This window comes from Anolis carolinensis, chromosome 3 (genome assembly GCF_035594765.1).
Source record: "Anolis carolinensis isolate JA03-04 chromosome 3, rAnoCar3.1.pri, whole genome shotgun sequence".
Taxonomy (NCBI): domain Eukaryota; kingdom Metazoa; phylum Chordata; class Lepidosauria; order Squamata; family Dactyloidae; genus Anolis; species Anolis carolinensis.
Window position 1 is genome coordinate 193,834,553 of NC_085843.1, and position 26,399 is coordinate 193,860,951.

At 37.6% G+C, this 26,399-nt stretch overlaps 2 protein-coding genes across 2 annotated transcripts in view; both read left to right on the top strand.

Annotated features, from left to right (window-relative positions):
* dmbt1 (deleted in malignant brain tumors 1) overlaps nucleotides 1-26,399 on the top strand; it is a 279,374-nt gene that overhangs the window by 72,365 nt on the left and 180,610 nt on the right. Inside the window, exons 36-37 of the mRNA XM_062976978.1 lie at nucleotides 375-652; nucleotides 1,730-1,881. Coding sequence (XP_062833048.1) covers nucleotides 375-652; nucleotides 1,730-1,881 — 430 coding nt within the window. The remainder of the gene's footprint in view (nucleotides 1-374; nucleotides 653-1,729; nucleotides 1,882-26,399) is intronic.
* The window catches only part of LOC103277525 (deleted in malignant brain tumors 1 protein), a 29,468-nt gene continuing 11,431 nt past the window's right edge, over nucleotides 8,363-26,399 (top strand). Inside the window, exons 1-11 of the mRNA XM_016992706.2 lie at nucleotides 8,363-8,448; nucleotides 9,404-9,436; nucleotides 10,518-10,665; nucleotides 12,766-12,950; nucleotides 15,376-15,408; nucleotides 17,455-17,496; nucleotides 17,877-17,927; nucleotides 19,404-19,433; nucleotides 20,751-20,792; nucleotides 21,260-21,404; nucleotides 25,376-25,569. Of these exons, the coding sequence (XP_016848195.2) occupies nucleotides 8,403-8,448; nucleotides 9,404-9,436; nucleotides 10,518-10,665; nucleotides 12,766-12,950; nucleotides 15,376-15,408; nucleotides 17,455-17,496; nucleotides 17,877-17,927; nucleotides 19,404-19,433; nucleotides 20,751-20,792; nucleotides 21,260-21,404; nucleotides 25,376-25,569 (949 nt within the window). The 5' untranslated portion in view covers nucleotides 8,363-8,402. The remainder of the gene's footprint in view (nucleotides 8,449-9,403; nucleotides 9,437-10,517; nucleotides 10,666-12,765; nucleotides 12,951-15,375; nucleotides 15,409-17,454; nucleotides 17,497-17,876; nucleotides 17,928-19,403; nucleotides 19,434-20,750; nucleotides 20,793-21,259; nucleotides 21,405-25,375; nucleotides 25,570-26,399) is intronic.

Sequence of the window (26,399 nt, forward strand, 5' to 3'; positions counted from 1 at the left end):
AGCTACATGACCTTGGAGGTGTCTATGGACAACACTGGCTCTTCGGCTTAGAAATGGAGATGAGCACCAACTCCCAGATGGACATGACTAGATTTAATGTCAGGGAAAAACCTTTACCTTTACTTTTAAATCTAGATATATTCGAACCTGAAATAGACAGATTTAAACAAATGAAAATGAAATTTGTCACTATAACTAACTAACATAACTACCATTAATTTAACGGTTTTACTCTGAGTAAATCTGGATCTACCCCAATTAAGCCACAGTTATGTTTTGTTCCAGTACTATTGAAAGCATAATATTTCATGTTTATATTAATTGTATGTAGTAATCAATGTAATGTAATGTTATTCCATTCTGTTTTCATACAGCTGTATTAAAGATGGGACCTATGAGACATACGGTTCACCAAATAGCCGGACACTTCGGTTCTCCTTCCAAGCCTTTGATTTCATCCGTAGAAATCCATCGGTTTACCTGCAGTGTGAAGTGGTGGTTTGCAGAGCCTATGATTATAGCTCCCGATGCAGTCGGGGTTGTATTCATGTGCCTCGATCTAAGAGAGATACAGGCTCTTATGAAGAAAAAGTCGATGTCGTTATTGGGCCAATTGAACTTCAACCGAATGGCATTCAGAGCAGAAATATTGGTAAACTAAAGCAATACTTATCATAAATCTCTTTCATCAGTTTTCCAATCCAGTTAAGTGCCCGCCTGCTTATAGTTGTTGGAGTCTGCCAAGACATAGGGTGGCTTGACATAATTTGAAACAGGACATAATTTGAAATGGGAATGGTGACCACTGTCTTGGCCAGTATTGTAAAATATCTATGATGTACTTTAGTTCCTTCTTTACCCAGCCACTAAAAGCTGGTGATGTCCATATTAGTAGGGTAGTAAAACTGTTTCAGGTTGTAGTGGAAAACCTGGAAGGAAAAATCCAGTATGTCAAAATTGACCCTCAAAATATTATCTATCTTTGAGCCTGGCCCTGTGTAAGCCACCCCGAGTCCCTGCAGGGAGATGGAGGTGGGATAGAAAAATAAAATTATTATTATTATTATTATTATTATTATTATTATTATTATTATTATTATTATTATTATTATTATTATTATTACTATTATTACTAAATCAGTGGTTCTCAATTGTGGGTCCCCAGGTGTTTTGTCCTACAACTCCCAGAAATCCCAGCCAGTTTACGAGCTGTTATGTTATCTGGTAGTTGAAGGCCAAAACATCTAGGGACCCACAGGTTGAGAACCACTGCTCTAAATACATGTAAAGATTCAAGCATATTCACTGCCCCAATAAGATGGGAGCCACCAACTGCTGCTGGACATTTCCACTTCAGGAAAATTCAGGGTAACAAATAGAAGCCTGTGACCCCTTATTGAAAATATATTGTCTGAGAAATGATTATGAAAGACTAATAGATGAAAGTATTGCACTGTATGCAACAAACACCTGCAATGTATGTATATTTGAATGAATGAAAATAAATAAACACACACACACACACACACACACACACACACACACACACACACACACACATATATATATATATATATATATATATATATATATATATATATATATATATATTCAGGGTAGAAAACAGTATTATGGAGGTCAGTGGCCCATTGACTTCTGGAGTGGGAAGGTTGGAATTAAGCATTTTGATGACATATCAAACATGTCCTTTCTTCTTACTGATTTTCAGAGACAGATCAAAAGCTACCAGAAAATATGGAAGCCCACCATTCCCATGCACCATACATAGTTGCTGCTGTCGTCCTTTCAGTTGCTGTCCTAACTCTTGCAGGATTTGTTTTGAAAAATAAATGGAGAAGACCAATCCCCTACGAGATCATGTGAGAGCTTAGAACATTGGGACAATATTCAGAGGAGAATTCAGCATGTTTAAACTAATTTCTTTGAATTATGCAGATGTTAGCATGTTGCAAAATCTGGCATTTGGAAACAGATTTACTACATTGGATTCTCGTTACCTGTGATTTATCTTGATTTTGCTTTTCTGTGAAAATACAAGAACTAGAAAATTTGTTATGCATGATTCATCCTTGATAGGCACTTGAAAGTTCCACTGAAGTCTCCTATCTGAAATTTGTTATCCAGAAAAGACTTGCAGCATATCTTTAATTCTCTGTTGTGTAAACAGAATTTATAAGTACTTTGTTATTTTCATTCAAGTTGATTCAAGTAAAAAATGATCAAACCTTCATATTCAGAACACAAGCTATTTCTTGCCTATTCAGTCTGATGGAAAACAAATTCTCTGAAGTGTTTGCTGGCCAATTTCTGTCAAGCTTTATCCAGCATTGATGGTTTATTCAGAGTTAATTCATGCCCCTTATACTCTGCCATATAATCCAGATTATCAAATCAGATGATACACATTATCATCTTTGAATTGGATTATATGAGTCTACACTGCCATATAATCCAGTTCAAATAATATACCATATATACTTGAGTATAAGCTGACCCGAATATAAGCCAAGGCACCCAGTTTTACTACAAAAAAACCTGGGAAAACTTATTGACTCTACTATGAGGGTGGGAAAAGGCAGCATGGTAAATTTCAAAATAAAAATAGATATCAATAAAATTACATTAATAGAGGTATCCATAGGTTAAATGCTTTTGAATGTTTACATAAAACTGCAATTTAAGATAATAATAAGATAAGATTGTCCAACTCTGATTACCTATATACTCGAAAGGGGCTTTTTCAGCCCTAATATGGCTGAAAAACTCATCTTATACTCGAGTATATATCTGGATCTGGTAATCTGGATTTTATATGGCAGTGTGTGTGTGTGTGTGTGTGAGAGAGAGAGAGAGAGAACCCTTTTCATGACAAACCATACTGTGACCAAAACCTAATGGCAATAAAGAAGGTGAATCCCTTACTTTTTCTTTCTTTATTTCATTTCTCCATCACAAGACAAAAGTGGCTCACAGACGAAGCTAAACTGTAACTAAGGTTACAATCATTCCATTATAAAGTTCAGTTATAAAGTTAGAAAACAAACCAAGACAACTAATAAACTATCTTATTAAAACTAAACACTGAATTAAAACATTTAAAGCAAGCTTTAAAAGCACAGGAAAAAGGGAGGGATTGGTGCCTTCCACTGGTGTTTAGAACAACAAACTGAGTAAAAAGATCTTTGCCTGTTTGGCCTCCAGTGGAAGACGATTCAACAGTGCTGAGAGCAACCATTATGAAGGTGTGATCACATTTCTTCAATGAACTTGTGTCCGTGGCCCAGGACCTTGCAGTACATGTGAGATGTGTTAAGACCCAATCTTTTATGTTTTTATCGAGGACTTCATAAAACAGATTTGTAAGTGTCTGTGTTTCCTTTCTGACTGTTACTATTCAATTCATTTCATGATAGTTACTAAAAACAGTTCTACAGAGGAGGGGGATTAAAGAATGATTCTGCATGAATGTCTGATATACTATGTAGACCACTGGTTTTATATGCATCAGGACTATAATATTTAGTGACAACTAGAATTAATAGAACCTGCTGTATTGAATCAATAGGACTTACAGCATCGATACATTGCAAAATGGCAGAAATTGTGTTGCTTTCCAAATATTGTTGAAGTAAAACTGTAAGTACTCTCAGTCAGCATAGCCAAATCTGGTAAATGTTGGGAGATATAATCCAACAATATCTGGAAAGTGACATGATTCTAACCCTAGCATACTATGTTTTTATGAATTCATTGAGGCAAGTCTACAGGCTCATCTACAGTGCTGTACAAAATCCAGATTATCTGATTTGAACTGGATTATGTGGCAGTGTAGAAAGAGCCTAAATGCTCACAACTGATCCTGGAGGTGAGCAGGCACTCATCCATTGCAGTGATATGTTAGATCTAGTTGGAACAAAATAGTTTTATGTGAATAAAATAATAAATAAAACTTTATTTATATCCCATCACTATCCAGAGGGACTCGGAGCGACTTACAAAGCACTTAAAGGTGTAAACACAAAATACAAAAATTACAGAAACAATAATAGACAATATAAATATTTCATTTCACAAACATAAATATCTCACTTTTGGCCCCATTGGACCTCACGTCACCTTTCATGTTGCCACAACTTCTCCCAATCAACCATGAATCTCTGTTCAAGCACCTGGCCTTCATGGACACCCAATTCTGATATGAGCAGAGGCACCCACATAGCCAGAAAGAAAGAGGGAGGGAGCAGGAGGAAAGTGGTGGAGCATCAGCCTGAATTGAATCCCGTCTCATTGTCTAGACTACCCCATAGCAATGGAGTACCCTGACTTTCCCAAAGTTGGACAAAGGTGATTCAAGGCCACAGTATTCACTGGAAGTTTGCAATTACTGATATGAATTTAAGACCACAATAAATTGAGAGGGAATGGCCTGGTGAGTTCCCAATCATAATTAATAAACCCAAACTTCCAGATTAAAACTCACCAGTGAAGCAAAGGCTTAGGACAAAGGCTTTTAATGTATTTTGATCAAAATGGATACTAGCAGGGATACTAGCAGGGCTCCTACCCCAAAGGTACCAGCATAAAGGAGCATGTGCTCTGTAGAACAGTTATTATACAGCCAGGTTCATTCCCTGCTCTCCTTTTTCTGGTTGGCCAGAGAAAGAGACTGGGCAAGATCTACTTTGGGATTGGTCCAGAGTGGAGACTGCAGGGTTGCCCCAGCCAGGAAATGTGGTCTAATCCAGTTTAATATTAAACAGAGGAAAACAAAAGAAGTACATTCCAGGCCTTTGCTCCAGGAGGCCAACAGATTTTTCCAAGCAAACAAAGGAGAGTATTTAGGGAGTTCATTGTCTGAGGTGGCTGTGGAGCTATTGCCTGGGGACTGAAAGTATTCCTGGTTAATGGCTGTAGTCTGGGCCAGACAGTACACAGTTTACATTTTTAAGGATAAAGTCGAATAAAAGTACAGTTTATACATTTCAGAATTGGAAAAGAGATACATTATATTAAAAGATAAAATCATATTGCAGGGACCATGGGCCAGAAATTGGTAGACTTTTGCATATATAGCTTTGCCTGTGCTTATATCATATTATCTTTTATATAGCCAATAAGCTCTTTGCATGAGCCAAAGTAACAAAGGACCTGTGCCCCTCCCTTTCTCTTGAGCTGGTACCTTTCTCCAGAAAGTTCCAAGGACAGAGCCTAGTTCAAGTAAACAAGTGAGATCACAGACACCACTTTGTGCCAAAGAGGTGTGGAGGTGAAGAAGACCCTCAGTAATTGGTCAAGTTTAGATAAGCCAAGATATATATTCTTTGTTTACTATGTCACGCTTTGCGGCAGCCATTTGCAAGTACAAACCTTTTGGGGGGGGTGTACAGCTGTTTTGCCTTCTCATAGCTATGTGAAAATAAACTTTGCTTTTGTACTCTTATGAAACTGGATTTTCTGTCTCATTGCCTCCTGTGCCAGAACTCCTTTTTGAGATAAATTGTCTTACAATATAGCAAGGAATGAATAAACATGTAAGTCCTGGCTTTCGATGTCTAAGCCTGATTATGTCCTTTTTAAAGGCCAGATAAGGGATGTTACAATGACCCAAAGGCTCCCCATATCTTGGGCCATGCCTTGGGGCCATTTCTCTATGTGAAACAATAACTGGGATTTGCTTCTCGGCTTAGGTAAGGCAGAGGTTAATATTTTCTTTCCCAGAAGTAAAAATTGAACATTTTGAATAGATTTATAGGAATGAAAGTGGGGGAAAAAGGTTTACAGAGGAGAGAGAGATCTACGCTACAGGATGATAGAAAGGCCTGGTAGAAAGGAGTTTGATGCAAAAAAAAAGAGGGTACCACTGTATCTCATTCTGGCTTGTTGCCCTTGGAAAACTATAAATCCCTAACTCTAAATCCTTTTTATTAGCAATGGGGGTGGTTGTGTACAATAATATTACCATGTAAACAGCTAAAAGTGAATTTGAGGTGAGTCCAGGTTTTCTTGTCTATATGCACTCTAGGTCTACCTTGTTTGGAAATCCTAACCAAATTTCATTATAACCCGCTTCTCAAATGTTCAGCAATTTCTCATGCTTTGTTGGGGGGGGGGGGGGGTATAGTGGATTTAGCACTCTTTCCTGCACATTGTTAGCCTAGTTGACTAAAGTCATTAGCATTGATAATTAGCTCAAGGATCACATTGACAGCACAGCGATGCATCAAAAGTTCCTGATTTGGCAAGAGAACTAGTGGCAAAAGCCTGTTTCTCTGGGAAGACTGTCTGTACCGAACCAAAAATTCATTGTGTTGATTTCTGGCTCGTATAAACATTATACGAACCAAAGATAAACTCTTATATGCTGCCTGCTTTGTCTGGTTCTCTATTGTGGCTGTGCTAATTTCATTCATGTGGAATTTCCTTGTTTACAAATACTCTATTTTCATTTCCTCCTTTTCGGTAGAAATTGTAACAAGCTAGATCTCAGATTGTTTGAAGTTCTGAGAAGTAATAAGGTTCTCATTACTTCTGTGCCACCTGAAATGCCAAAGCCTGAAATTTCCTAGATCTTGCAACCCCTCCTTTCTTTTTTCATCCTACTGGCTTCAGTTCCCAGATGTCTTTATTACCTTATGTTCGACTAATATGTACTCTTGCTTTTGTAGTTCCAATAGTAAGCTCCAGACAAATGTATCTGTTCTTTGATTTTGCTTATATCATCATTCATTCATCTTTGAGGTCTACTTCTTCCTATGAAGTAGTAGTGTACCAAGGGGGATGGTGGTAGGAATGGACCTCTGTAGGTACAGGCCATAAAGGTTACTCTGTCTATCTCATGTGTGCTATGTGTGGATGTGGGGAGGGAAAACGGAACTGGGTGAGCCCTCAGTTTTTAACTTGAATAAAGTAATTTCACTCCATTTTTTGCTTTATTTTTTTCACCATATCTCAAGCCCTTACATTGGAGGAAGAAAAGTCACAAGATCCCCTTTTTCCTTATAGGATGCAATTCTCCTTGTTCTCTTTTCTCAAGGTGCAACTACATTGTCAAATTGGTGCACTTTGACACCACTGCAACCTTGTAAAACTGCAACACCCATGATTCCATATTCATGACTCATGCTTAGGGCACTTCTACACTGATCACAAAAGCAAGCCCAATCCAGTATCTGGGACACCAGGTTGGGACTACTCAGCAGTCTTCTTGACACTCCCGAAATGTTTGTAGGTTGCTGGGCAGCCAACTACCTTTCCATAGGTGTGAACAGATGCCCCCTCGATGGATTGTCACCTTGACGTGGTGAGGGGGCTTACATGTTCCAATGAACCTGTGGGCACAACCACGGGAGTCACACACTCCCAGGAGTGGCCATAGGGGAGGTTCCAGACCAAGCACAATCCGAAGACCCAAAGACCTCAATGGCGGAGCAGGCGGAAGATAACATGGTACATGTTACAACGGCTGTGAAGGTGGAAGAAGGCTGCAACAGACTGAGAAGCCACTCTCGTTGTGTTAATCACACCACTGCTGGGACCTCAATCTGTGAAGACTGTGTGTTGACCGGCCGTGCACCGACCTCCACACATTGAAAAAAAAAAATCACGCACAGGCATCTTCCAAGAAATGGAGGGCCATCATCCTTGAACTACAAGGGATCGCCTAAGAACAGATGCCACAAAAATGTAGGTGGTGGTGCCACAGCTGTTGACACTGAGGAAGGGGATGAGAGGAACTGCCATTCTTGTGACCCCAGGCCACTTGAGCTTAGGTAATGCAGATGACAGTCAAGTCAGCTCTGGTTTGGAACCAAAAATCGAGGGAGAAAAGCAAATTCTGGGAGCATCGGTCTAGTGCTTCAGTACTATGAAAATCTAAAAGGTTCAGAGCTATACAGCTTTGAACCTCTAAATTTCAAGTTATGCAGTTCTTACATAAAAGGGGGTATGTATGAAAATCTTTCATATACTGTAGTTGCCTTCCTGAATATTGAATAATATTCTGTGACGATAGGGGAGATATTTGTATGTGTCTCTACTAATATAATTGACAAGTGACTTGAAGGCACAAACTCACTGGTATCACTTCGACATCAACTGTGCTTCACAGATCTTTTGGCATATTTCCAAAAGAGTGACAGCTGGGTTTCATACAGAAAACTATTGACACATTCAGTTTTAAAGAAATAAAAGATCAGGAAAATTACATAGATTGTTGACTGACTTTAAGAATAATCTTTAAAGCTCTTTCTATGGAACTGCCTTCTCCATGACCTAAGTAAAGAAGGTGGATCAAATTTCAGACCCTGCCAGTCTATATATTGCTAAGCAGATCCAGTCTAAAGGTTATTTCTTCTGTTCTTCATCTGGAACCTTAACCCAAGATGGATCACAGTGTGATCTTCCTTTTGATGCTGCTTTCAGCTACAGGTAATGTATCGATGGTGGTGATGGGAATCTTTTCCCCATGTTTTTCTTCCATTTTATTTACATGAGCTCAAAAAGGTGCTTAAGATGAAGTAGGGAACTACTGAGCTGAATGGTAAAATCAGTTTGACCTCCACATTTGCAGATTTCATTATTTTGTGTGATTATAAATGTTATCTCTTGAAATCTCTAAGACCTTCAGTATCAAAAGAACAGGAACATAGCAAATAAAAATTCTAGGTAGTAATAATGTTACTGGATAGGAGCTGGTTGGGTACATCTGCTACCACAATAAAAAAGGGCAGTTTCATACCCCAACATTTCACAGATGAAAACCAGGATGTGTGGCCAAGCACACCAAAGTATGGTCAATATGCCAGAATTGTTAAGCCGAAAATATGCACATGCTAGGAAAGGTTGCAGGAATTTTCTTTTGCCTGAGCCAACTAAGAAGGGCTCAGGCAAATTCCACACCATCCTTTTAACACCCAATTAATTGAGTGGAAACTACTTTTACACTTTGAACTCATTTTGTTGAACTGACATAAGCTGTGGAGAAATAGGGGAAGTGGGAAGAAGAGAGAGGAAAATGGGACATTTTTAAAACATTGGAAAAAGTAGAACAACACGGGATTAGTTGGGAGTGCCCCTGCCAAATGAGGGCATTGGAAGGTATGCAACTTTTCCTTTCTCCCATTCTGAAAGTGAACTGGGGCTGGAAAATCCCCCAGAGCATATTGCCAGTTCTACAAAAAAAACTGCAGCAGGCTCTTATGCATTTTAACAGTTGCAGAAGTGGATATAATTCCTTACTTTAAAGTATTTTTTTTTAAAAAAGAAGTATTTAAAATACTTATTAAAGTATCCCAGTTCAATGCTCAATTTACATTTTAGTGAAACTGTACTTACAGCAATATTTCTTTTCTTTTCTTCTTGTTCCCCAACACTCCTTTTAAAGGACTAGGAACTGTCGCACAAACAACTCCTACCAGTAAGTAATACAATTATTCTCTATAAAATAACACCAAATTCCAGATCTGTTAGTATTGTAAAATCATTAATATGGGAATGTTTCCTTTTGAATTGTATAGCGTGATTTGTCTGTTGGAATATTTACTGCCTTCCTTGGAAGCACATGTTACAGGAGTCTTTGGTATTTTCTTTTTCCCTCCAAACAGTAGGATCAAGTGACTTCCAAATCACTTGTAAATGCATGTTTTAACCTGAACTCTGAAGGGGTTGTCAAAAAGGCTGGATCAGTTTGTAGGATATTCTTCATCACTTTGTATAGGTCTGTCATAATTTGGATTCCAACTTCTTGCTGGGTATAGCTACACTGTAGAATTAATTCAATTTGTCCATGGCAATTAAAGTAGTGTCAAAATGCCTAAATTATACAGCGCATATGCACCAATGATGTAATAGCCAACTTCAGATTTTTCTGACATATATTTGCTGATACAATTTGTTATATGTTAAGGCCATTACTCTGAAAGCAATGTTATCTTAATAAGCATTTATGTTGTTAGATGTGATTCTTTTATAAGTACAGTAGAGTCTCACTTATCCAACATAAACGGGCCGGCAGAACGTTGGATAAGCGAATATGTTGGATAATGAGGGATTATTAAACATCAAATTAGGTTATGATTTTACAAATTAAGCACCAAAACATCATGTTTTACAACAAATTTGACAGAAAAAGTAGTTCATTACGCAGTAATGCTATGTAGTAATTATTGTATTTACGAATTTAGCACCAAAATATCACGATGTATAGAAAACATTGACTACAAAAATGCGTTTGATAATCCAGAACATTGAATAAGTGAGTATTGGATAAGTGAGACTCTACTGTACTGTGATAAGGAATGTTCAGAAAGATATTGCCATTACACTTTTAAATAACTTAACTATTTCTTTTATGAATCACTTTATAGTCAAGGCACTGGTAATATGAATGGAAAATTATTGTGAAAAATTTACTTTTTCCAAGTTTTGAGTTGAAACCAAGATTTATCAATTTCTTTGCAAGTAACTGAAATTTATTGTTGTTTTTTTAAATTTATCAGCAAAGTATCCATGTGGCCAGACTTTCTCAGATGACTCTCAGTCATTTAGTGGTCCATATTATGATGGAGGTAGAGAAGTCTTAGAGTGTCTCTGGACTATTGAATCGAAAGATAACCTGCCGATAAAGACAACCATTGATTATATAGAGTAAGTACTTTTCAGCTGAATGTCATTCAATGTGTTTTGCTCTTGACATTTAATTTTACATTTAAAGGGAAGATTATTTTTGACTTTGAGCACACTTTAACAATAGATTCCACAAACAAATGTTTTACAATGCATCTCTCTCTCTATCCCTCCAGTCTGATCAATTTTATCATTAACCTCAATAACCAATAATAATGATACATTTTTCTTACCCATCTGTCCCCAAAACTCAAAGTAGTGTACGACATCGAGTTAATATACAATACAAACATAAAACCATTTAAAATGAATACATTAAAAATGCAAGATCAAAAACACGCATTTAAATCATCAATATTTATGTCAATTTAAAATACATAGTTTAAAACGAACTGGGTAGGCCTCCAGAATGGTCAGGTTTTCTTTTAAAAACTCAGGTAGCTCTTTTAGCTGTAAAATCTTTTCCTGCAAGTCATTCCACAGTCTAGGGAAATGGTTCTCAACCTGTGGGTCCCCAGATGTTTTGGCCTTAATTCCCAGAAATCCTAACAGCTGGTAAACTGGCTAGGATTTCTGGGAGTTGTAGGCCAAAACAGGTTGAGAACCACTGGTCTAGGGCATCGCTTCTTAACCAAAGATCCATGGACCTGTTGGTGCTCCATGGAAATATTTCAGGAAATCTGCAAGCTTGAAAAAAAGCAACTTATTAGTGTAAACTTTGTATGGTTTTTATTAGCATGTTCTGGGTGTAGCAGATAGTAAAGGTAAAGGTTTCCTCTAGTTGAGTCTAGTCATGTCCGACTCTGGGGGTTGGTGCTTATCTCCATTTCTAAGCCGAAGAGCCAACGTCGTCCAAAGACACCTCCAAAGTCATGTGGCTGACATGACTGCATGGAGCGATAACAGCCTGCAAAAAGGTTGGTAAGGACGGCAGAGGTGATTTCATGATGCTTGGGGATAAATTAGATTTCTATATATATATTTCACTATGGTAGGTTGTCAGATATTGAAATTCTGGTAAACTTGTAACATGTAACTTTGATTAATTCTAAAATCTAAAAGACCCGTTGATGTTGAATATCATAAAAATATCTGTTTCTACATTCTGAGAAGTGGTCCATGGTTTTTCATGCGATGAGTTAGAGGATCCACAGAACAAAACTTGTTAAGAACCTTTAGTTTGGAGCAGCTGATGAAAAGATCCTTTGGGGATCAGCCAAATAAGTCAGTTCAAGGATGAATGGACTCTGATGTATAGGAGGCGGCAAAGTAATGCAGACTTGTTCAGTGTCTTTAAAAAGTCACAATAATCTAGAACCTCCCTGAAGCTCCCTAGCTCATCTGATTTTTGGATCAGTGTAAACAGTTATGCTGCTTCCTATTACATTGCCATCCAACTTCCCCTTATTCCATTGTTTTAGATTTTATGGTGCCCACTTGGCACAAAAAGGGTGACATTCATTGTACAGTGCTTGGAGTAACATCACCCAGAGCAAAGCAACAATTGGAGAGGGGGGAAGAGTGATTCCTCCTTTCCCCCTTTTTTTTCCTTTTGCAGTGCTTCGCTGTTCCCACCTTCCTCATTGGAGATGTTGAATGGTTACCAGTGCCATTTTTGTGCCCGGTGGGCACCACAAAGCCCAGAATAATATGGGCAATGTAAAAGTAGTGAACCAGTGGCATCGGTTCTCAAAGTGATTTTACTATAGGTGTGATCTGCCCATCCTTGATGTCCCTGTAATGAAACTGGCTGCCATATTTTGAACTACATATTTTGAGCTACTGAATTTGACACAGAGGTCCCCCATTGTATAGTACATTGCAGAAGTCCATCTTTGAGGTTACCAGCAAATAATAATAATAATAATAATAATAATAATAATAATAATAATAATAATAATAATTTATTTGTATTCCTCCCTATCTTCCCAAGGTTACCAGCACATGCACTACCATCTCTAGGTTTTCCTAAACAGTGTAAAGTCGTGAAAAATGCCTGCCGTGTTATTATTTGTCTTTTGTGTTCCTATATTTAAATGGGAAAACATGCAGGAGCTGTTGACTGAATTAATTTATATTTGTGTTATGTTATGTAATGCATATAAATGTTTATCTCCACAGATTAAACTGTGATCATGAATATATTAACATCTACAATGGAGAGGCACATCGTTCAAAACTACTCGGGAAAATATGCAGTGATTCCAGTCGGACATTTGTTTCATATACAGGCACTATGACAGTTTTCTTACACAGAGACTCTGACATCACAGGTCCAGGATTTTTTGCTTACTATGATATAGGAGGTAATTACAATTTATGTATTCATTGCTTATACTATTTATTTACATTTTAACCTAAAATCAGTTTTAGATTTTGTCAGAATTAAAATTATAATAAAATTCTTGCATTCCAGCAAATCCCATTGAAAGAAATTGTGGAAGAGTGAATTACCCCAGGCCTACATCAGATAGACTTCAGCCAAGTTATAGGCATGTGTGATCCAGGAAAAAACTGGTTCTAAACTCTCTTCGAAAGTAGGGGGCACTGGCACTTCGTTTCTAAAGTCATTTCCAAATTTTGAAGCAAAAAATTCAAAACATTCTGAAACTTCTGAATATTTGAAATTAATTCGTTAATGGCGGACACGCATGTGCAATAGCTAAAAACAGCACTGCCGGGGGGGGGTGGACTTTAGGGATTCTCCCACCCTCATTTTTTGAGCTATCCTGTAGAACAAATTTGCCACTGCAAGCTCACCAAATTACAGAACATTTTCCTGATCCTCTGATTTTTGGTGAATTTTCATAGCTTTTATAAAAAATTTTTTTAAAATAATTACAGAAATCTGTTCTTGGTTTGAAAACGTTATTTCTTGTTTCATAGGGTTGTCTTTACTTTGAAAGTCATTGTTCTACTGGATGAAACTCTGTTAAATTGGTGGAGACTCAGCAAATCATAATGTGCTATTTATTTATAGGACGATGTCCCTTGCTCAAAGACAAAGTTTTGGCAGTGTAATAAAGTTTTGCCATGTTTTTGTGACAAAACCAATTATGTAATGACATTTATCAACCAGGAACAGAAATCATAGCACACCATCGAACCACTCCCGACAAATGCCCATCAGCTTCAGAATAAGGAAATCTGTTCCTGGCTTGAAAGTGTTATTTCCTTTTTGATTGGATTTTTTGGGGCTGAGAGTGTGTGACTTGCCCAAGATCACCCAGTGGGCTGAGGGCTTGAACCCAGAGAAGGATTCAGGTATGTAACGTTGTTGCCACTTCCCAGACAAATGGAGGACAGTGCACCACCAGCAGAGAGGGTTTTTGGGAATGATGGGATGTGCAGTGCTTTTAGCAGGGCAAAGGCATCCAATTTTTAAAACAAAACAACCCTTTCCCCCTCTCCAAACTTCCAACCCCCACTTTTGTCTCCAAAAATGCTTTTTCTTCTACTCCATTATTTTAGAAAAAACTGTGTGAGATTTTTAAAACAAAAAACAAAAACCCCTTTTCCATCCCACCCCAAAAATGCCTTCAATTCTTTGTAAAGAGTCGACTCCTTCTTCTTTTTTTCAATGGCTGCCAGTGCCTTCCTAGGTCCCCCTGCAACAACAGGCCAGGCAGGCAGGCAGGCAGGCAGGCAGGAGCAAAAGACCAACCAACCACCCTCCTTGCCCCCACTTCCAGGCCAGAATGAGGCTCAAAAGGAGGATGTCCAAATCCCTCCGATTACATGGATGTCCACACTGATTGGGCAGGGAGGCTGCTCCTCCCTGAAAACAAAGTTTGGTTGCTTCAAAAATGCTTTCTCACTCTCAATTTTTACTTTTTTCCTATCTACTCTCGAATCTCTCAAACTATATAATTTCCTACTTTCCTATTAAATACAATGTTCTCCCACTTTTAATGTATCTACTTTGAAATTAAAAATAAAGCTAAAAAAAATGCTTTCTCATATATCCGACGAAAATACGAGCCCATTAAATGAATGGGCTTCAACGCTTCGGAATTGAAAGTTAATTCTAACGTGCTAATGCACGTCAGACCCTTGTTCGAAAATTGAAATAGATCTGATTTTATTCTGATTTCTGACGATTCCGAGGAATTCACACATGCCTACCAAGTTATTTAACCACAAATTGGCAAATAGTTTTATTGCCAATATTCTTAAGGATTTTGCGAATTTCCTTCCATTATTTTTGAAGGGGAAAAGTCAATAACATAACAGCCTGGATCTTATTTGGAATCCCAGGAGCCTCCGGTGGCCTATGGGATAAAAGCCTCGTGACTTGAAGGTTGGGTTGCTGACCTGAAAGCTGCCAGGTTCGAATCCCACCCGGGGAGAGCGCGGATGAGCTCCCTCTGTCAGCTCCAGCTCCATGCGGGGACATGAGAGAAGCCTCCCACAAGGATGGTAAAACATCAAAACATCCGGGCATCCCCTGGGCAACATCCTTGCAGACGGCCAATTCTCTCACTCCAGAAGCAACTCCGGTTGCTCCTGACACGAAAAATTGGAATCCCATCTACAATATCATGGAATAAATTATATTTTCCCAATTGTGGATTCTCTATTGAATAATTGTTTCAATGAGTTTTTCTCTAGTTGGAATTATCAGTAGCATTTAGGCAACTGTGTTGAAAGACTTTGATGCAATTGCTGCTAGAACACTGAATAATTATGCATTGTAATGGAAAATGTACAGAGGTTTTGTTTTGTTTACAGAACTGGAAAGCACACCAGGTCCTACGTTCCCAGGTAATAATATCAGTTAATTTCTTATTTGTCTACGGTATATAGGGGCAGAACTCTGGATTAGAAGGAGAAATACTTTAACAATTCTCATAAAATGCCCACAAAGCCCTATGCTGGTTGCTTTATATTATGCTAGACTCCAAATCCTCAGATGACCTCCAAACTCTTCATGGCTAAGTCTACATTTTCACACCCCCATCAATAACTCTAAAATATGAATTGTAGAGAATCATGCCATCAGTGGAATAATTTTCTTCAATGGAAAAAAACGCTGCCATCCCCTGTATTTTAGCAGTTTTTTGTGTATTTTGGGATATTCAAAAACAATGCTGTGTTATGCCCCACAGAGTTCTTTCACAAATGTTACTTCTACATTCAATACTAAATTCACTCAGTCACATTTCACAACATAAAAAATTGCCAAAGCTCATTGTGAAAAATACTGTGCATAGGGGAGCAAATCTTAGGTAATTTGGGATTCAGAATGTTAAATTGCCATATAACCAACATACATTTTTTATCAGTCTCAGTTTGGTAGATCTGTGATGAGTTGATGACAAATACCAAAAAGCAAAACAAGTAGTCAACTGTTATACGCAAAAGTGTTATATAGTACTAAAACATATGAGTCAATTTAATCTAGAAATGAATAGATGAACAAAGATATATAATAGTACAATACCCAATTGACTCATATGTTTTAGTACTATATAACACTATTGTGTATGACAGTTGACTACTTGTTGTTTTGCTTTTTGATATTAAATATGGGCAGAAAGTCCACAAAATGTGACCAATTTCTTTCTTTTTATCTGGTACTACTTCATCTACAAGGCTTATTGTGTATACTCATGAATGCTACATTATTAAGAATGGGTCTTGCATTATTTGGAAAAATGTACAAACATTGGTGAGATATATTTTTAAACAGTCATTGTTTAAAGGCAATGTAGGCAAAACCACAGGGACATCTTTCCTTTATATCAGTTTCTGCAATAGCTCTTTCCAACATTATGCTATGAGAGAACAATTTTATGGCAATCGTCATTCATTTTTATATTTAGTAGGTGAAATTGCCAAACAATTACCACATCTGCCATGCTTTTGTAAGTTTCTTCTGAGCAAAATGTGCACATTAAGCAGCATTTTCTGTGTAGAAAACAATACGTAGAAAGCAGCATTTTTGGTGCAGAAAATTGTATTCCTATACAGAAATTTAATTTCCCAAGCAGAAAAAAAAACTTTTTTTCACAGAATATGCTACATTTGGAACATGGCTTGTGCAAAATTCTCACATCGGCCTTTTCTGTACATGAAAATGTGTTGTGTATAGAAATATCATTTTTGTGTGCTAAAGCAGAGAATGCCACACCATGTGCAAAATAACCAAATAAAAAATTTGTGCTGAATATGTACTGAAAACTATGGTTTTCAAAGGCTTCCTTGAAATGGGAAGAACATTACTAAAATTTCATATTTTTTTCTTCCAGTAAGATAGGTAATGAAGAATTACATCCTTATTCTATGACACATGGTGCTTTCATTGTTTTGCCGTTTCAGTGTATCCCTGTGTTATGTGTGTCCATATCTAAGAGTATTATAGCTCAGTTTTGGATTGTTGGACTTGTCCAATACAATTGCTTGGGTAAAATTGGCCTTTCGATCCATACTGAGTGTCCCAAGTGTTACTTGTTATTGGCCCCCCAAAAGAGAAAAAGTTTGGCTGGAAAGAAATTAAAATGATCAAATATAGAGCAAAGAGCAAGACTATAACCCTGAATAGCTCGGAAGGCAGCCGAGAGTGAAATATGTTTCTCCAATAGTATTTCACAGGTGAACAATTTCATAGGATTCCTTAGTCACATTTTCAGATTGAAGAAATTGCCAAGTAATTAGTTTATCCATTCTACCACATTATTATAAAGATATGTCCCAATTAATAAAGTCCCATTATTATAAAGATATGTCCCAATTTTATATAAGCAAGCTTACATAAAATTAAGTACTCTAATAGTTATTCAATGAAATGTTTTTCTTTTAATAAAACAGCTATTTCCTTGAGTACAAGCACTTCTGAAATTCTTACTTCAGGTATGTCTGCATCTCAACTACCTCACTTGGTTTTTATTTGTTTATATCACTTGATCACTATATCTGGGTTAAAATATATCTACACAAGTTTATTTTTAACATGAATTACTTCAATCAGATGTGGAGAAAATTTCACTTAACAGAAATAATTCATTGTTAGTTGACGGAATAATGAAACATTTCATGTCTAGGACAGACTGTTCCTTTTGAAGTCTGCTATTTCCATCATAATAAGTGGTCCCTCTCAATTATTATGTTCTCTAGATATTTCCCCATGGGGCTGGGACACCTTCAAGAAGAGGTTTTAGCAGAAAACTTCACTTCCGCTGTTGTTGGACACCAAAACAAAGCATAGAAATTGAACACTTTTGCTTTCTTAGTAGGTAATCCTGAAATGGCAGCGACTACTGAAATTGGTGCAATTCTCACCAGTAAGTATACATCCCATTTTTAAATAATTTAAGGTCTTAATTATGTTTTTCATGGTACTCTAAATTAATATCCTATTTAAATGGGCATGGACAGTTTAAAAAGATGGCACATTCAATTTATATTTGATAACATGTATGCATTTCATGGATTATAAAATTATTATTCCAAGGTGTCATCTACTTAATTTCCCTACTTAATTTCTCTACTATTCTACGATTCTATGATTCCCTCTTTCAGTACTGTACAACCCACAATCTACTTCCCAGCCTTTTATCAGGGCTTGATTTCTCCTTTAATAGCCCCATTTTGGCAGATAGAAATGTAATGGATATATTAAAAGGGTTGAAATATGGCTAAAATGAGTTGAGAAATTTTGACAACAATCTTGTGATGAAGATTCTTCACATTTCCGGACTTATTCTGTGACAATAAGAATATACAGTCAACATGAGGCCAATATAAAGTACTAAAAACCTCAAGTTCAATTCAGAAAATGCTCTTGTAAAAATGGAAGCTGAAAAGGAAAAGATGACACTGCATTGCTTCACTGTTTAGTTTTTGTTTGCAGAAGAAATTCAGGAAGAGGCGAGATTAAAGATACTAGATCCAGGTGGTACAATATGATGTCTTCTTTTTGAACCCCTTCAAATCATCCCTTTAGTTGTAACGTACCTCAATATATAAACACAACATGGCAGAAAACTGTTCAGCTCTGTTGCTATGATAGAACTGTGTACAACAAATAATTTCAACCTTCAAGGTGTCTTATTTGCAGAAAAATCTTTTTTTACCATGTTGTAGGCTGTCACTGTACTTTTCTGTTTGTTAACATAAAAACGTTCAATTTCCGGGGGGGGGCTCAGTATTTTTTTTCTCTGAAGAGGGGGCGGTAGGCTAAATAAGTCTGGGAACCTCTGCTGTAGTCGCTACTTCTACAAAATCAGAGATTATCTTCCTTCTTTCCTTCCTGAATGTTTCATGCACATCAGAATCTCCTCCATGGGTCTGGGAAACCCAATTGAGAGAGGATTTTGCCACCTCAGAGGATTGCTGAGATAGGAGAAGGGGACAAACACACCCATGATATAATATTACATCCATATACAATGTTCTTTATGGTGAGCTTTTTCATTGTGTTCAGGAACAAGGTAAACATTAAATAGACTTTTACTGGTGATTCTCCCTCTGCCTCTACTACATATGTCATGTGCATTTGGTACAGTTAGAGTCCACTGCTGAAATCTGTAACCTCAGAACATTCCCGCTTGGAAGAATCTGCACATTAGCACTCTTTAAAGACAGTTTTGTTGCAATCCTTCTTTTTTAGATCCTTTGGTAATGGGCTGAGAGAGGACTGACAGAATAAATCCCCATCACTGATTTTAATGTCACTGCATGGAATCATATTACTAATATATTTTTTCAGAAAGCGTCTAATAGTTTCTTATAAATGTTCATTTTTCTTTTTTGAAAAGCTCACCCTCCTGAACCAATCACTACTCCAGGTAAGTCTGTTACTTGCTTTTGGATCTCAAACACAAATCATTCCCAACTGTCATGGAATATCTGTATTTTTGTTGTTGTTAATGATTACATCTCAATTTTTCTCATTTGGGATTCCAAGCTTACACAGTTGAAAGAGCTGCAGCTAAAAAAAGTAAAAAATACAATTGACTTATAAATAAAATTATAAACAGTTAAAAACAAATCATTAAAAAGCCTAATAAATCTGACAATTTATGACACAGAAAGCTCTTCCTCGGTGAGCAGTCACTTCTCAAACTTTGCAAAATAAAAAGGTTTCACCTGTCTATGGAAGAATAGCAAGAAGGGTGATCGTTCATCCTCTTTAAATAGGGAATTCCACAACTTGGGAGCAGCCACGGAAAAGCCCTTATCTTGTTTTCTCACCAGAAATATAATGATACAGAGAAAAGGGCCTTCGCAAGCCACTTCTACACTGCCATATAAATCCAGATTATTTGCTTTGAACTGGATTATATGGCAGTGTAGACTCATATAAGAAGATAATGTAGAATATCTGCTTTGATAATTTGGATAACAGCATAGAAGAAGCCTCAGTTGGAATTAGGATTGGTATGGGGAAAAGAAGGCTTTGGCCTCTTCTACACTGTCATCTCTGATTCAAAACACAGCATTTCCATTTATGCTAAGAGGGAAAGCTTTGGCAGAAGAGCAAATGAAAGATTCAAATTAAGGGATTTGCATTTTAAATGAAAAGTCACATATTCCATGAACTTCAAGGAGTGCTACCTTAAATGTTTTTATCACAATATCTCTAACAGTGGATATTAGAGTAAGGTAAAGGTAAAGGTTTCCCCTGAAGTTAAGTCCAGTCATGTCTGACTCTGGGGGTTGGTGCTCATCTCCATTGCTAAGCCGAAGAGCCGGCATTGTCCGTAGACACCTCCAAGGTCATGTGGCCGGCATGACTGCATGGAGCGCCGTTACCTTTCCGCATGTTTTCGAACTGCTAGGTTGGCAGGAGCTGGAGCTAACAGCGGCTGCTCATGCCACTCCCGGGGTTTGAACCTGGGACCTTTCAGTCTGCAAGTTCAGCAGCTCAGCACTTTTAACGCACTTTGCCACCGGGGCTCCACAAGAGATTAGAGTAGTCTGGGTAAAAAAAATTGGGGTTTTGGTCGCTGCCTGAAGCATAATGATAAATCAGTGCAAACAAGGCATAAGCAAAGTGTGCCCCTCATTTGTTTGTACAACAGCCTTGGTCATATTTCGGGGGAGATGAACAGAAGATGTTTGAGGAGTTAAACAACACCTTACTATTATTTCTTTGTTTACAGCTCCGGGACATGTAACAGCTCTCCCAACAGCTCTCCCAACAGGTGATTTTTTTCTTGTAAGGATTATGGATACAGGATGAAGGAACAGGCTGGAAATGTACATCTTATGTGATTTACAACCTCATCATATGGGGCTAGAATAGGTGGTACATGCCGATCTAAACCTGGTCACCCGTGGAGTCGGCTGAATCCCATCAGACAACGTCATGCCGGCTCCAGGGGTGAAGAAGGGCAGAACCAGCATGCTGCGGTGGCAACACAGGAGGCTTCATGGGGCACTGGATTCCCCATGCCTTGTGCCGAAGCAAAGCACCGCTGCTTCCTTCCATCAGCCATCTGATGAGGTTGTTAGTCAATTTGTGGTAAACAGATGCTCTGAGAGGGACACAAAATGAAGAAACACATCAGTAACTTAATGGGATAATGGGTATTGAAAATCCCCAATTTGATGATGATATTATAATTTTATATTTGCTTGCATGCAGTAATGTTTGTTTTGTTGTTTCTAGTAACCCAATGTGGTGGCAACATCTCATTTCCCTCTGCATACATCTCTGGGCCACTTTATGCTGGAAACAACACCAGTGAACAGTGTGTCTGGGAAATTACAGTGGACCCCTCACATTACATAGAACTCCAGATTTCTAGTATTAGGTAAGCATAAGGAAATGACAGGCTTCCTGTTCTTTACCTACAAATTTAATATATTTTTCACTTACTTAAAGCCCCAAACATATTTGAAATACAGTAGAGTCTCACTTATCCAAGCTAAAGGGCCGGCAGAAGCTTGGATAAGCAAATATGATTTTCTGAGTTATATTTATCATTTTTCGCTTACTTAAAGCCCCAAACATATTTGAAATACAGTAGAGTCTCACTTATCCAAGCTAAACGGGCCGGCAGAAGCTTGGATAAGCAAATATGATTTTCTGAGTTCACATGTCTAAATACCACTTACCCACTTCTGATTAAGTCATAGGTCAATGTTCTGAAGTCATGAGCATAAGGTGATGCTATACATGTGTTCGCAAATACAGTAGAGTCTCACTTATCCAACATAAACGGGCCAGCAGAAGCTTGGATAAGCGAATATCTTGGATAATAAGGAGGGATTAAGGAAAAGCCTATTAAACATCAAATTAGGTTATGATTTTACAAATTAAGCACCAAAACATCATGTTATACAACAAATTTGACAGAAAAAGTAGTTCAATATGCAGTAATGTTATGTTGTAAGTACTGTATTTACGAATTTAGCACCAAAATATCATGATATATTAAAAACATTGATTAAAAAAATGCCTTGGATAATCCAGAATCTTGGATAAGTGAGTCTTGGATAAGTGAGACTCTACTGTAGCTATTTCATTTGCATTACTTTGCTTAATGCTGTAAGATCCAACATTTTGTAACCTGGACATCTTTGCAATTCTTCACATGATTAGCTTTTCCACATTTGTACATTTTATCTTTGTGATAAACTGCAGAGGTTATTTGCTGCTACTCACCTGAAAGGGTTAAAATGATCTATTTCCATGGATTTTCCCCCCTATCAGAGGAACAACTGCAAATCATGCAATTCCATTTTGCATAGCAAAAGAAGTCACAAATAATTAATTCCTTCCAGAGGAAAGTCTTCTAAAAACATGTGGTTGTCTTGTTTAAATAGAAATAAAAACAATCTATTGGAAAATATATCCTTCTGCTTTAATTCCTATTTCACAAGCAGGATTAGTAATGTGATAGACTCAATGAGTTACAATAAAAATACAGCCCAACCAAAAAAAAAAGCTTGGTGTATTGGAACCTCTTCACACAGGGCTTTTTGTGCCCTTTTTTATTTTAGACGGGGCCTGCCAAGTGTCATCGGACAACACTTGCTTGGCCCCACCCACTGTCCTCTCAAAGTGGAGGGGAAGCATCACAAAACGCTTCCGCCTCCATGATGGAGAGGAAAATGTTTTTCGGATAGCTCCAATGGAAGGCCTTGTTCTGTCTCCACCATATGATGGGGGAAGGAGGGAGGGGGTGTGGGGTGCCACAAGCCACCCCACGTCTTCCCTTTTGCCGGCGACTGCCGGCGAAACGGCACAGCCCTAGGAGCCATGTGAAGACGTAGTAGGTGTTTAGGCCTGTTCCTGGGGTTATTTCAGACACTGCTTCCTAAGATTGTATTGGATAAATCACATAAGCTCTAGTTTCTTAGATATGATTATCATGGCTTTCCATAGGGAAACAGATGAAAACTGGTAGATTTATTTTATTTATTTATTTACAGTATTTATATTCCGCCCTTCTCACCCCAAAGGCGACTCAGGGCGGATTACAATGTACACATATATGGCAAACATTCAATGCCATTAGACAAACAACACACAGACAGACAGACACAGAGGCTATTTAACTTCCCAGAGTCTGGCTTTGTGAGGGTATGCTCGATTCTGGCCATAGGAGGAGCTGCTGCTTTATCATCCACTGTGACGATGAGTTCTTTTTGATGGAGTACTTCCTCATCCGGTTTTATAAATCAGTTAAATTAGCCTCCCTGCTTTTCCTACTTGACAGATGTAACTGTCTTTCAGGTTGCTTAGGTCAACAATGAGCAGGATTATTTTTTATTTTAATAGTCGGGTGCTCACTCCGCCACAGGCTGGCCTCGAACTCATGATCTCTTGGTCATAGTGATTTATTGCAGCTGGCTACTAACCAGCCTGCGCCACAGCCCGGCCATAGATGGCATATGGCGCAGCTGTGGCGCCGCTGGCTAGTAACCAGCTGCTATAAATCACTACTGACCAAGAGGTCATGAGTTTGAAGCCCGGGTCGGGTTAAGCCTCTGACCATTAATAGCCCCGGCTTGCTGTTGACCTATGCAGCCCCGAAAGACAGTTGCATCTGTCAATTAGGGAAATTTAGGGACGCTTTATGCGGGAGGCTAATTTACAACACCATAAAACTGCCAGCAAAACACGAGGAAAGGAATGAGGAAGTACAGCCACTACTGGACAGTGAAGCAACAGCTCCCCCTGTGGCCGGAATCGTGAAGCTGGAAAAATATTTTAAAAAATGCCTCTGAGTCTGTCTAATGTATGTTGTTTGTCTGTTGGCATTGAATGTTTGCCATATATGTGTTCATTGTAATCCGCCCTGAGTCCCCTTCGGGGTGAGAAGGGCAGAATATAAACACTGTAAATAAAATAAATAAATAAAATAAATCTCTCAACTAGAACCGATAGGAGGGAAGAGGTATCAGCAGGTCAAATATACTCAGAAACAGGTCCAACATTTGAGGCATCAAAATATGTGTTGATCAATGAAACATGAATAAAAAAGTGCTGGAAAATGTTATTTTATTCAACTCAACATCATAGAATCCCCTGCTGGTATGGCTTCAAACCATATGATGTAGGGGATTCTGGGAATTGTAGTCCAAAAAGTAACCTTCCCAATCATAGCTATTCTATAAGTCTAATTTTTAGAAACAACAGTATAAGTCAAGACTGAGAATCCACAACTAACTGGAAAATACACACTTCAAACACATACAAGTTCCAGTTTTCTATTGGAACATAATATACTGTATATACTCGAGTATAAGCCTAGTTTTTCAGCCCTTTTTAGGGCTGAAAAAGCTCCCCTTGGCTTATACTCGAGTGAGGATCCTGGCTGGCTTATGTTCGGATCGGCTTATACTCAAGTATATAGGTAATCAGACTTAGACAGTCTTATCTTATTAAAGTCTTATTATTATCATAAATTACAATTTTATGTAATCATTCAAAACATTTAACCTATTGATGCCTCAAATAATGTAATTTTATTAGTATCTATATTTATTTTTATTTTTGAAATTTGCCAGTAGCTGCTGCATTTCCCACCCTCGTCTTATACTCGAGTCAATAGGTTTTCCCAGTTTTGTCATAAAATTAGGTGCCTCAGCTTATATTCAGGTCGCCTTATAGTTGAGTATATACGGTACTTAAAATGTGAGCCAGCAAGTGTAGTGATTTGAGTTCTGGATTAGGAGCATGAGGTCCCAAGGTTCAAATCTCCACTAAATTTTGGAATTCATTAGGTGACCTAGGAAGTTCTCTCCTTGTCAAGCCCCCTCTGAACAAATTTTTCCAATAAAACCTCATAATAGTTTCACCTTGGAGTCACCAAAAATCAGAAATGAACTGAAGGCGCACAATAGCAAAAATGTGAGAAGGGGTGGGATCCTAGAAATGGAGGTTCCTGGAGAATGTCACATGGAGGATAACATTCTGAAGAAACACCATTACAAAATGCTTAGGACTTCTTTGTGTCTAGAAGAAGCTCTTGTCCTTCTAAAATTCACTTTTCACATAAGAAGGGAAGGATATATGTTTGCATATTTGATTTATTGGCTTCCTCAACACGAAGGGAACCTGACATACTGGAGAATCACTGCCAATTGGAATAAAAAGCACAGAGCCATTGGCTCGTCATTCCACAAATTCAACTTTCTGAACAAAATCAATGATTTCAACTTTCTGAACATTCTATTCTGAAGATAGAATCTTGCTTAGCATATGAACTTCTCATGCATAAAATGATGACATAATAAGACATGAAAAGTAACATCTTAACTTACATCTACACAGTCTGGACTGCAGTAAAGAATACATTGCGATTATTGATGGAAACCGCGACTCCCCTTTTGTACTTGGAAAAATTTGCTCTGACGTCTATCTCAACTATACCTATATTTCAACTGACAACATAATGACCATTTTGCTGCACAGAGATTCAGATGTATCAGGAAATGGCTTTCTTGTTTATTATTATTCTGTCCAAGGTAAGAGCTATCTGCTAACTACTCAAGTTCACTAGCTGTACACCCTCTGTCATGTAATTATTCTTATAGTATTCAGTTGCTTCTCCAAATATTAAAATAATAAGTTTAGGTTTTTGTAATAATGTTGTTAGAAAAAAATTACAAGTTAATAGTTATTTCTAACACATTAATGTCCAACTCTGTTTATTATTTTAAAAAACAACCTTCATCTTTACTGGTGACAAAATGGTATACAAAATACAATAAATAAATAAAACTGTTAGGGCTTTCTATTTTCCATTTTTCAACTTTTCTATCTTTTTTGTTTCAAAACAAAACACCCACTTTTCTAACTTTCTGCTTCGGAGCAGAAAAGAAATGTTCTCTTCTTTCTCTTTTTTAACATCATAGAAACGTTTTTTGAATTAGGTAACAAAGGAAGAAGACAACGAAGTAAATGTCAAAAATGCCCCTGTTCTATATCCACTCTTGTATCTTTCCCCATTCATTTCTTTGCAATAAAAATTATATAAAAAAAGAGAAAACTAAAAATCATACCCAAGAGCAAAAGGTAGAAAGGATATCAGAACAGGTGTATCATTATCAACACATCAAAACTGCAAATGACAACACCTATGAAAATAAAAATATCTTGAGGTGGAACTGTAATTATTTATCCACTGGTGCCAGTCCCACCTCAATAGGAGTTATTCTATAATTGTGGTGGCAAAACAGAGAATATTTTTTTCTCCTCCATCATATTTGCTTGAGAAATATGGGCAAAGAGCCTTCCTTTATGGTGTTAAGTCATGAACAAGAAACATGCACCTGAAGCCATCTGGATAACTTTT